The sequence below is a fragment of the Pungitius pungitius genome, chromosome 11 (assembly GCF_949316345.1).
Source record: "Pungitius pungitius chromosome 11, fPunPun2.1, whole genome shotgun sequence".
Lineage (NCBI taxonomy): Eukaryota > Metazoa > Chordata > Actinopteri > Perciformes > Gasterosteidae > Pungitius > Pungitius pungitius.
This window is the reverse complement of record NC_084910.1, coordinates 5,343,894-5,356,800: the sequence shown is the minus strand read 5'-3', so window position 1 is coordinate 5,356,800 and position 12,907 is coordinate 5,343,894. Positions and strand designations below refer to the sequence as shown.

At 42.5% G+C, this 12,907-nt stretch overlaps 1 protein-coding gene across 2 annotated transcripts in view; it reads right to left on the bottom strand.

The window, feature by feature from the left end:
* Positions 1 to 12,907, bottom strand: part of dyrk1b (dual-specificity tyrosine-(Y)-phosphorylation regulated kinase 1B) — a 33,001-nt gene that overhangs the window by 13,347 nt on the left and 6,747 nt on the right. The window contains exon 1 of one of the 2 annotated variants that reach the window (XM_037454192.2): positions 3,477 to 5,576. The exons of the other annotated variant lie outside the window; for it this stretch is intronic. Within the exon in view, the coding sequence (XP_037310089.2) occupies positions 3,477 to 3,582 (106 nt within the window). The 5' untranslated portion in view covers positions 3,583 to 5,576. Of the gene's footprint in view, positions 1 to 3,476; positions 5,577 to 12,907 lie in introns of those variants that run through there. 2 annotated transcript variants of the gene reach the window in all.

Here is a 12,907-nt window from a genome sequence, read left to right as displayed (position 1 = left end):
GGTTAAACGCACATTGATATGGAGCCGTCAGTGGCTAGAGTTCGTAGTGTTTCTTGAGCATGGATGGCAGATAAAAGCAGGGGATTGGTCTAATCACTTGATTGAAATATTCTGGATCCTAAACAGTGACATAGAGCTTCGATCTAGAGATGTAATGAGACCAAGCGGTGAAAAGTCAAAACAAAGATCCGAGTGCAAAATGATACACAATGTGTTTGGACTAACATCAAAATGCAACTGAGCTTTAAAAACATTTTAACTTCACTAAAAGGTTCCCACTTGTGCCAAAGCCAACTGTGCAGACACTCACACCAGCTTAATACACATTACAATGATTAAGAAACCGCAACCAATATGTGGTCACAAAGTCAAATATATAAGGAAGGAAGTTTGGATTGAATCATTTAATGTCTTGACACAAGAAATGCTTTACCATTACTGAAAAACTGTGAGGAATACAGGTCAAAGCCTGTGCTCTTAATTACAATTAATAACATTTTAAAACAGCCATAAAAACAGTCATGGTAAAAACCAACTGCTACTCTCAGACCCAAATTAGCGTTGGAGTTAACCAGCACACATTCAATTATTTCCAGTCAAGCCCCGATGGAGGATTTATTACCAGACCGCTGTATTAGGCTGCCTCAATTTTGGTTTGTGTAGCTGATAAACCTGCTACTGAGTGTATATGTAAAACAAAGATAGAGCAGCCGCACAATGCGATATTTCATTGTCTGTGTATGTAAAGGGAGAAAGAGCACTTTAATGGAGCCATTCAGAACAACACAACCTGCAACCGAGTCTGAACCGCCCCGCACTGAGCGAAGGCTACTCCAAACAGCATGGAGGCAATGCTCACAGTCCATTTTTATGCCGTGGCACAAACTATCCCAAAAACATAATTGGGGGAAGTTGATAGCAGCTTGTATGGAGGGAGGCTAACATTGTGTCTGTTAGCACAGCAGCAGCTCCAGTCCTCCATCAGAGTCCACACAGCATCAGATTGAACTTACTCTCACTACTCAAACAAAGTGGGCCTTTTTTCTATGCACTCTTGTTCTTAAGGAATCGTTTATTGAATACTCCTCAAAACCAACCTTTAGTTCCTGTGTACTTTCCACCTGCGATTAAAGTGAGCGGGGTTAGCCCCAAAGTAAGCCATGGGTCCGGCGCGCTCAAAGCGGGCTGAACTTTAAAAGGTGTAACAGCGGGTCTGACAGGCAGCTCTCCAAAGTAAATGTTTTTTAACTGACAGCATAAACCTATCTCGCTGTGTACAATAAAGCCGCGCAAAGATGCTTAAACAAGTGTGGTGTCGGCTTATTACGGACTGGAAAGCGGAGTAAAAGCTTATCTAAAATTCACAAGAGGGGTATTTACTGCAAATGTGGAAACCAAACAAAGACCAGTGAAAGATAAGTAAGGGAGGCTAACTGGGATGTGTATCAGGAGGTTCTGTGGTAAAATAGAAAGTGAGAAATATTGAGCAACAAGTACCGACATTAAGTGAAATAGTTTTTCCACAACGATCACTAAGAATGCCAATGAGAGTTCAACTAGGAATTGAAATAACACCAGAGGAAACGAGTGCCGTTTATTAAGGGTTTTAAGTGAAATTAAATCAAACTACTGGACAATAGTGTTTTACCCTGTGATTCAGAACTAAACAAAAACAGAAGGAATTAAACAATTTACATTTCAATATAGTAGTGCTTCCTACAACAATTAATGCGGCCTATTTCATTGGGTGCTGTAAACAAACCAAAAGAAATGTCAAACATGCCTACTACCAAAACGCAGTCTCTCAATGAAGATCATGTGGTATGATCGACAGATCCACAACAGCTACTGAATTGACCCGCGTTCACGTTCTCTATGAAGATTTAGGCGGACCTTTTGCACTATTGATATCCGCTAAATTAGTTGAATGACTCCCACTGTTTTCCCTGATAAAATCACCCGTCTGTCCCTTAAAAACCCCTCGGTTGATGAACACCAAGCCTTCTCTGCCATGCCAGGTGTGCAGAACAGAGGCGATGTAGCGGAGACGGGCTCACGCACAACCTGTTGGTAAGTGCTACTGACGACAACAAAGTTCTGAGTGCTGCTTGAAATTGTACGACTTTTTGACGGACCGTTTCATTCACTTAACACTCTGTGATCACAGCTTCACGTCAACAAAGCTCCCCGATTTATTTAAAAAAGGGCAAGAATAATTTGAATCCCTGAGAAATATGAGAATGAGTTTGTCAAAATGCAATACATCATCTGGGCCTATGTGCCACAGGGCTGGACAATGTTGGATTAATTTAGGACTAGCTAAAGCCTTAGACTTTTCTCAGATTGTCACATTATACTGGTGTAGTTATCAGCTCTGTTGCATAAATATTTTCATTAAGACTGACTTAATGAAAATTGGATCTTTGTTGTGAGGGCAACAATCGGTTTGGTCAGTTAGCTTTCAAGGTCAACTATGTATTGGTTACTTTTAGCTAACCTTTAGCAAACTACTTATACTGTTAACCCATTCATTTGAGCTAATCATATCTACTGTTTATCTGCCACTTTTAATAAGCTACTTCAACTCTTTAACTATTACTTTTACCTCAATTTAGCCAACTACTACTTTTAGCTAATTTTGAACTAGCTATACCAAAAGTTGACCCGTTATGTTGAGCTAACATTAAGCTAACATTCTCTGCTGTTGGTCTGGCTTTTTGCTTACCTTTTTGCTAGTATTTCAACAAGTTTACCCTTTATGTGTACTTGTATCTTACAATTTCAACTATTGAGCAATTACCTTGAGCCAGCTCGTTGTATGTGCATCTCACTTCTAGTTAATCCTTTCAACTGCTTACACAGAACTTTTTGATTCTTGCGACCATTTGATTTATGCTTACCTTTTCTGTTTTTTTCTTCCATAATTTGTTGTCAAATGTTTCCATCCGCCATGTTTCCCTGATCTGTAGAGGGTCTTATTTCATCCACAATTCAAAGTAGGGAAGCTTCATGCAACAGGTAAATGGAAGTGTTGTTGACTGACTGACTGCAAACTGACGACGAGGGTGCTTCCAACCGCAGGCGTGGACCACAGGCCTATCCACTGGCCTATCCACTGGCCTATCCACACCCAGAGCACCCCGGGTTCTGGTTGTTACATTTTGGACTGAATAAATGTTGACGGGCAGGCCAACTGTCAAACTAAAAATTCCAGCACTACGACTCAACGGGCAACAAACGCACAGCGCCGCGAAACATGACTTATGACTCACAGAACACCATTGTAAAATGCCAACTAAAACCCATTGCACCTATTTACATTACTGCGAGAAACTAGATTATAACCTCCCTCCCCCCCACACACAGGTATCACCACGAAGATAGCCATGACAGTAGTCACACACACTTGTGGATGTAAAAGAAAGAAAGATTTTATCTATGGGATTGTGTGTGTGTGTGTGTGTGTGTGTACTGACTCTTGTTCTTGCGGAGCAGGGCAGAGGCAATCCAGGGTTCGGTTTGGACCATCCTGAGAGAGGGCACGGGCTTGTCCTCCACGGATGATGATGATGTGATCACCATGGAGATGCTCGACAAGCAATCAATCCAGCAGGGAAACACTGTCAATCAAATGCTTTGACGGGTGGGTGGGGCTTGTGAAGGGAGTTTCAGTCTGTCATGAGATGCCTTTCTTCAATCCCCGAGTTCGCTTCAACAGTTTACATCCAACTGAATCAATGAATCTTGAAATGGTGGGAAACCGACCGACCAATCAAAAGGCACCTTCTTCTCTGGCTTCTTTCTTTTCCTTTATTTGTGACTGTGGTTTCTAAGGCAACCAACTGGTGTACAGGCAGCTTGTCTCTCTGGAGTAAAAATATAAAAGGATGTAATCTCTGTCTTCGGTGGAGTTACACTATAGATATAGATCTGTCATTCTACATATATATGTTTCTCTGTGGGTATGGGGAGTCTGGGAAGATAGAATATTTGGTTATTCAGGTTAGCTTTTTTATTTCGTTGGTTTCGGCAGTTTCATGCATTCTTTCTGTGTGCTGGAGATTAGTACTGCTCCAGAGCGCTGGTGACTGATATTTTGAATTAGTCAAAAAAGTAGGCCTTTTCTTTCTTTGTATGGTAATGAATGGTTGGTTACTCTGAGTAAGAGTTTGATCATAGACTCTACTTGCTTGTGAACCAAAAGTACACAGCAAATAGTTCTTCAGACATCTTATTCGTAATCCAGTACAGGGTTTTGTGTGTCCAGTGCAGCCTTGACCAGTAGAATACAGTGCGGCTAGTATTCCCAGGTTAACAAGACACCATGGTCAGCATGGTTCAAACAGATACGTTCATCCAATTGTTGTTATCATTCCACCCTACTTCTGAAAACACATTAACTAGCTGCAAGTCAAGTCTGTGCTAACCAGGCTCGCCCAGCATGCTGCCAGGGGGGCTGAGCGAGGTAGTGTGACAGAAGGGGGGCAAGAGAAGGAGGTGGAGGGGAGTTGGGTTTCCAGCTGCCTGCTTTTACCCCATCCCTTACGCTAAATATAGCTCCGATTACAGGCGCTTTCTGGGGGTGGACCCGTCACTGGACCCAGTGGGGAATGATGCCACAGCTCGAATTAATCCCAGTGACACGGACACACGCGGCCCTCCTGCTGGTAATGTCACAGGGCCTGGACAGCCACAGCTCCGCGAGGCCTCAGCTCCCCTTCACCCGCCTACAGCAGAAGGTGGCTGGCCTCTGCCAGGGTGAAAAGGAGCCCTTTTTAGAAAAGCCAGACAATAGCGAAGTCCCCGTACACTGCGCAGGGGCCGTCTCCGGGACGACGAGCAGTTTACACAAACGCCTGTAAACAAACCAGTCCGCCGCGACGTGTTGATTCCACGCAGACGTACAGCTCCGAGGAGGGCGGAGGGGTTCCGCCAACCGGATATCCACAACTCACGGGCCGCCGGGGCGGTTTGCGGGAACAGCGTGACGCACCATTACAAGCAGGGACACTGCGCCTTAACTGCACACCTCCTTCACTTTTTCGGGGCAAAGCCCCAACAAAAGTTTAGTTCCGGTGTTCAGGGTTAGATGCCAAATGTTTCCCCGTGTTGAAGAAATGCAGAGGACCAGCCGCGGGCGGCCTGCATCGTACTTCCAAACTCCGACGGTGCCTTCTGTTTACCAAAGCGTAACACGATCCAGGAAGAACTCGAGCCTCTGAGGTAATCTCGGCGAAATAAAAACACCCCCGAAAAATCACAAACAACGTCCAAACGCCACCGAACCAAAACTTAAGACACGTCTCAAAAGTAGAGAACCCAGATCCAGTGAAGTTCCTGAGCTTGCTGTCAGACGCCTTTGACGCGCCTCTTCTTCCGTCTGCTTCCGCTCTCTTTTCTCTCACATTCAATGTCTTCTTGTACGCGTCCTTCTTAGAATTGCGGGAAATGTTTTATTCCTTCAAGGTGGAAACCTTCACAAGGGCGATTTCGACTCATGTTTCTCGCCCGTTTCCCTTTCCGTGCTTCTCCGTTAGACGGAATCTGTGCTCCTTCTCCCACACAGCTCCCCCACCCTGCGATGGGGACTGTACCATGTGCCCGTGGTGGGGGTCGAAGCCGGCCTGTCTGGCGCAGCTTCGCGTAGTCCTGGTGAGACCAGGGCAGATATGCATAGGGGACGAAAACGCGACTTTAGGGACATTTCGCGTGGTATTTCCCATTGACCATTGCTCACGCAGACTTTATTGCACGTATCAAAGACCGACGTGAATAAGCGGGACAGTAACCTTCCCTCAGACCACAGTAGTCTGTTCCGAACAGACCTCTGCTGTCCTGGCCATTTATAGTAACAGCGCGATATATATACTGGAACTTTATATTCACACATACATAGACAACCTTTACTTAAACCCGTTATCAGTTTTGTGGATACAGCTCTGGTAAAAAAACGCGTTGCTACATACTTACATGACCACTTCCTACAGCCCAACAATAGGTATTAATTCAATCCAAGGCAGAAGTATATTCTAAAGTACATTGAATACACTACATAAAGTTAAGCAAAATACAGCGTGATCCAGAATATATACATTCTGGTGTGATCAGAAGCATGGGCGTTGTGCAATATTTATAAGGAGACCTGGGTTTAAGGGAGTGGAGAAAAGGACAAGAGGACAAAGGCCTGATTGACAAACAATCATACCTAATATAATATAATAAATAAGAATGCCTTTTTAATTGCAAAATATTTGGAAAAGAAAGAGCTAGTTTATAGTGAAGTTTAAGACAATAGATATACGCCGAAGGCTGTTGTGATAACATTTTATGTGACTCAGGCAAAGACGACAGACCTTCTATAATAATTAGAGGATAGCTCTGATCTATCATTGCCGCAGTGTATCAAACAAAAGACACATTCGGTCCATTCAGTGTTTGAAAATGTTTGAACTCTACTGTGCTCGGGTAAACGCAGCCTCTACCCTCGCTCAGCACGCGCCCGCTATGCGCTCTGTTGCTACCCGACGCGGTGGCAGCTGTAACGCCATTGGCTAAAGAAAGTCCCATCCTTGGCCGTGATTGGATAGCGGACGAGTCTGTGGGAGGGGCAGTCGGCTTAGTTTCCCAGTCTCTCTTCAAACGGCGCGAGGCAGGAATGACGCGGAAATAGTTAGAAGATGTCAGGTGGAAATGGAAAGAGAGGGAGGGAGAACGACGGGGTATGGGTGGAGATATAGCCCGGGGAGCGGGGGAGAGAGCGGGGCGAAAGGCTTCCATGAGCACATGGTCACTGAGTGACTCTCTACAGCTGAGATGTGCGACTTCTCCTTCCTCTCGAACCGGCCAAAGCTAAAAGTTGTTACTGTTGCTATCCAACCATTACGGCTAAATCCGGCACAATGCTGCCTGGGAACAGCTTTGCACACGAACCGTGTCATAAACCAGCTGACTCTCCTTAAAGGAGAATGTACCCTCGAACGCAACTAACACTGCACAGAGAAATGTGTCACCAGTTATTTTTAATGTCATTTTTTTATTAGCTTCAACTTGCGCAGATGAATCACTCAGTAATATTTCATAAAATCCCGCTTGCTTAGTGTTATTACTGTACAAAGGTAAAGTCTCCCATGGTAATCCTCTAGTTATGCACATCAGACTGAAACAGCAGTACGACTTCAATAACAGTATATGAGCCGTAATACACTAATACTGCACATAAAGTAATATAATGGTATTGTACAATGTACAACAAATACAACAATTTGTCTAGATATGTTTTAATAACTGTTCCAAAAAAACATCTTTAATCTACATGAACAAGTATAGTTTGCAAAATGTAATTTAATTCCAAGCGAAACCATGTTTTTACTGAATTCTGTATTTATAATGTCCCATATAGACTCCAGGTCTTGCAGCTTTCCATGGTAATCTACTCGAGGTCAAGGCTCCAGAACCCATGGTTCAAATCATCGCACCCCGACAAAACAGCTGACCAGTCACAGCTAAAATAAGATAGGGTGGCCTAATAACATACTATAATGATAGGCCTTGCATTAAGAGATAAGCTATAACCAAGCAGGAAGTGAAATTATAGAGCAATACAGCATGGGGGCCAGGTACAATAATAAAGTTAATCACATGCAGATGCATTGCTACAGGTGGTCTGCTTTAAAAAAGCATAGTGTGAATGTTTTCTTTTCGAGTTGGAAGCCCGTGTTGCCACACTTGGAAAGACAATGGATGGTGCTGCGTTTGTAGAGACTTTCTGTGTGATTGGCCCACAAGGAGCTCCGCTATGACCCAAATAGTATCAAACTGACATACCGACGTACCAACGCTGAGTGCAAATGCCAGTATGATCATCAGATCTAGAGGTCACTCTATGTCCCTCTAAAATTGGACTTTGCACACTCCGAGGGACTGGCGGACATAATAAATAAATCCCCAAAACAAAATCCACAATATGGTAAAGGAGTGCTATAAATTAAATGAAATTACAGAGAAGGAGACGGTTTTCTACCCTTAACCAAACAGGGAGACAGGATGGAGGGTTACTCTAAAACCACATTAGACGCATGAACCATGACCTGCCTTAAACTAGAATCTACCATCCCTTGTATTCATGAAACACAATCACTCCCATTTCATTCAGCATCACAACAAACAGTCAAAACACAAATACAACTACTAAGTTGATTTATGCCCCAAAATGAGGTTACATAGTATACAGGCTTAACTTCAGTACCTATAGTTCTGTCTTATTAAAAAATGGCTGATCTTCATACTTACATACATACATACATACAGAAAGGTGTACAAAAACCTACGGTGTACACTTGACTGTACACCATAGAGTGACATAATAAAGTAGTAATAGTAAAAAATTGTTGATTTCATGACTGAAATTTTCAAATTAGACAAGTAAAAATAGAATGTTGGTACTATAGCCTTTCCAAAAACACATTGCATGAATTGTACGCCGGGAATACAATGTAAACAAATGACATAAACTGTAAAATATGTGGTTCCAAGGACATGCAGAAAAGGATGTTCTGAGGTGCACAAAAAATGGAAGCGAACAGTTCTAGAAGTGAATCTCTGACTGATTTTTCAGTGTCAATTTGACACATCATCTTCGGCCACAAACAGGCCGTTTCACCTGTGCTCTGAATGGACAGACCCGCGGTCCGATACACGGCCAATGGGACGCAAGAAGGTGGCTGGGCACATAAAGATAAAAAGACTTAAAACTACTCTCTGGCACTTTTTCGCCGGCTTACTGTGCGGATGCTTTCTTTGCACTAAGGAGAATCACATTTCTGTCGCCCACAATTATACCAGCTCCACAATTACAGACTGACAAGCAACAGGTGAACTAGTGTGTGTGTCTTGGGGATGACCGCACATTCGTATAGTACAAAAACACACAATGGCTGACCTGCACACAGTTGATTAGTTTCTTTATTGAGTATAAAGCAGTTCGTACGAAACAATAACTTGTTAACAGGCAAAGGCCCTCCAACACAAATGATAAAAAGAACATAAATAGTACAGAAATGGTGGAAAAGAACAAAGCACTCTTTATATCCAGGGTTGAAATCATAGAACTAATATGTTGGCAATTATCAGATGTATTTATACGGTGCTGTACTTGTTGACCCAATGTCCTGCATAAAATAACTTGTTCTATTATCGGAGTCCACAACAGAAATAATTTGACATAATTGCTGAAATCCACAGTTAAAAACTTTTTGCGGATCGGTGTATACATTTACTACTATTACTACTACTACAACTATTGCAGTAATAGGAAATTGGACCATATGAAGAATAGGTTATTTTTTTGGTGCAGGTTTTACAAACAAAATCATCAGTAATTTTCTTGTCTTGGTCTTTTTTCTTCTTTTCTAAACAGCAGTTTAACCTCAGTTTATCTTTTATTACTGTACTTATATTGATGATTTACTTTGTTTGATTCACCATTCTGGTAAAAACCTCACATCCTGCTTCAGTACATTGTTGGGTAGTGATACAGCATATTGCACTGGCCGAAAAAAAAAGCAAAGCTGCTTCTCAAAAGCGCTGTGGAATTAGATGCAGCCGTTTCCTGTGGTCTGCGTAAACGGCTTCTTTCCCTCCTGTCTGTTGCTGGTTCTGAAATGCCTGTATTACCCATACGTATTTCCCTTCACACAATTACTGACAAGCTTCCACCATATCACGTTCAGCTGTACTAACGACCAGACATAGACAGCGGAGATTACAGCGGCAGCACGAGGAGGCAAGCAGACTCTAGACTCACGTGCCTTGCAGCAAAATTCCACCCGGCAACTATACGCTGTACCATGGCAACAGCCCTGCCATTGGTCTCCGGCGCGTTTTCAAATGACCAATGAGATGGCCAGCCGCGGGTGATGCTTGTTGCTAGGTAAACATGATGCAGAGGAAAGATAGAGGAGCAGAAATGCCATGCTGCTACTGCAGGGTGATTTCAGCGAGGAGCAGAGCGGGGAGCGCTTCGCACTCGGAGACACCCTTCTCACTTGGCGGTGCCAGAGAGACAAAAAACCCCAAAGCGAAGCGGGTATGACATCCACAAAGTGCAATACAATAAAAAAAGAGTGGGTGAAAGCCTGTGGGAACTGTGCTCCCATTGTTCCACACGTACACATGCCATTAATGTAACGTCACATGAAGCTAGCAAGTAACGAACAACCTATTTGCTATTACTTTTTTCTTCAGTCATCTGATTTACTGAAATGATTATTTAAAAAGGGAGTTTATTATAATGCTGCCTCCACACTAAAACCAAACCAAATACACAATAAAAGCCTACTAATGTAAATAAAACATGAAAAATGAACAGCAAAATGGTTTAAATATTATAATAAATTAAAAAGGACTTGGAAAAGGTCTGTAGTTAATAGATAGTGAGCAGCTTAAGTCGGCTATAAGAAGCCATTGTGATCCACGTTGTACAGTACTGTTTGCTTGCTCATATGGTCCTGTTGTATTTTTTTTAATGGAGGTTCAATTCCTTCGAGGTCCCTGTTCATGCCGTTTGTGTCCAATGATCGTTTTCAGTAAGCAAACAATTTCAGACCAAAAAGTCCTATGTTTCACGACCCGAAGACTCTAACAAGCCCAGCAGCAAATTCTCATGTTGTCCTGCTCTTTTGAGTTTTGTTTTATTGGGATTCAAATGGAGCTTGTTGAAAATGACACATTTTGAGTGAAGCCTGTGTATTTGCCTTTTAATTAAAATACCACTTTATCGACAGCGGAGAAAGCTAATACAAAAGAATGACAACTGCCGCTCTCATTGCGTTGGTCTGTGCCAGGACTCATGCAGTTCGCTGACATCCCTGTATCACACCATACACAGTGTGTGTGTGTGTGTACAGTATATAGTTACGCAGTGTTTTCTTCCCAGCTACTCTCACCACGATGTGAACACACACACATTACACACCCTCCTGTTGAACATCGTCAGTGATCAGTGGGAATAAGTGGCTGCTGACTCCCAATGGATCAAGGCAGGCGTGCAGCGGTCTGCTTGCCCCCAGTGCAGAGGAAAGAGGTCATTCCGTACTGGGCCGACTGCGAGAAAAAGGGCGTCGGACAAAATCAGACCCGGTGCACTCCGATCCTTCGATGATGCTTACTCAATTACCATTTACTGTGGCTCGGGGCTTTCCCTTTGTCATGATTGTGACGGGAGCACAAAACATAACTACGACAGCATCACAAAACAAACGTCCTTTTAGCATCAATTCTTCCAAACCATGACCCATCACAGCTCTAGTGCATAACAGCAGATGCAGTTTTCCATAACCTATAACAATCACATATATGTCACTCTGTTAACTAAGAAATTGCTTACATCATGATAAAAAAGTAAATTGTACAAACATTGTAGGACATCGCCGGGGCCAACTTCTTTACTTAAGCCACGTTTATTTGTAAAGTTTCATAAACTTACAAAATAAAAATTGTTGTATGCAGGGACGGTTTCTGCGACACACCAAAGATTGCATCTGAAATTTGGATATTACACAAAGCTAAATTGTAATTTTGATCAAGTTCAGATGAATTGTTGTTTTATCCTTAGTTTTACTTTGGGTGGTTTTAACCATGATTCCTAGATATCCTAACATATGCTAACCGTACATTCAAATTAAGCTCAACCAGTGAAGGGCGAGGTAAGCATAAACTTGCATAATTATGGGGGAACAGTTTTTTATCATTTTTGGCTGGAAGATGCTGTGAGCTTTGATCCTCTCACGGTCCGCTTCCCTTTGTCCTGACCTCGCCCTCCCTGTTCTGATGTTGATACATGTATCTTTAATATTCACCTTACAGGGTCAAAAGATGATAAAACACAACAAATTCAAACCAGTACAGCAGAGGGAATAGAAGATAAAGAGATACCTCATACCTCCAATGCATCGCTAAATGTGCATTTACTCAAGACGCATCAATTCCAAATCATGTATAACTGTTCTGTGGTATTTACACAAAAAAAACACAATTTTAATCATTAGTAAGTAAATTATAGCATTGATTTGAGTAAATGAAGTGTTAATGATGTCATATAAGCTTCTTAGTGCTACTCTTTATTCAGGTTTCTGACCAAATATTACATTTTACAAAAGACACCTCATGTTTTGTTCATTTTTTTCTTGATAACTTGACATGTCCTAATTAGTAATATTACATGTTAAAAATGCTATAACTGTGACACCACAGTGTGTGCGGCATTACTGTCTTTGCTGCATTGTGCAAGTGTAAAACTCTCAACGAAGCAATCTGCACCCCTAGTGATGTCACAAACATAGAATCTCTAGTCAAGAGTCAACGTAGCATTTACGATCATCTAAGAATAATGGACACACTCTTCCAGAAACAACTTTCTCCTTGGGAGCGCCGCTGACCCACTGACTCGCCTACCCCATCCCAGTCTTCATACAATAGACTTAGGTCACATGATGGCAGCTGGTTGGAGACCACTGATGGTCTCTGGCCTTGGGTGTTAATGTGGCTCCTCGTCTTCCACCGGCTTCCTACAGACTCCTGCTACAGGACTTCTGACCGTGGCTGGGTTTGGTCCAAGGAGACTGACCAGCTTTGATTTTCCTTTGCTGCTCTGTCACGCTACGAACAATTCTGCATGGAGATCTTCAAAGATAAATCAACACACAACATTTGGCCCAAGATGAGGTTTGTGAACATACAGTGACTCTGCTCGAGAAACATTACTTTTCGTCAAAAACAAGGCTTTAACTTCCCGAAGTTAGCGATTTTGGCATGATAATAACATGTCAATCACATTTATGATTATGGTAATAAATATCTGATGTTGCTTCTGTGGCGCAATTTCCATGTGATGGGTGGATTTCTGGGGGAT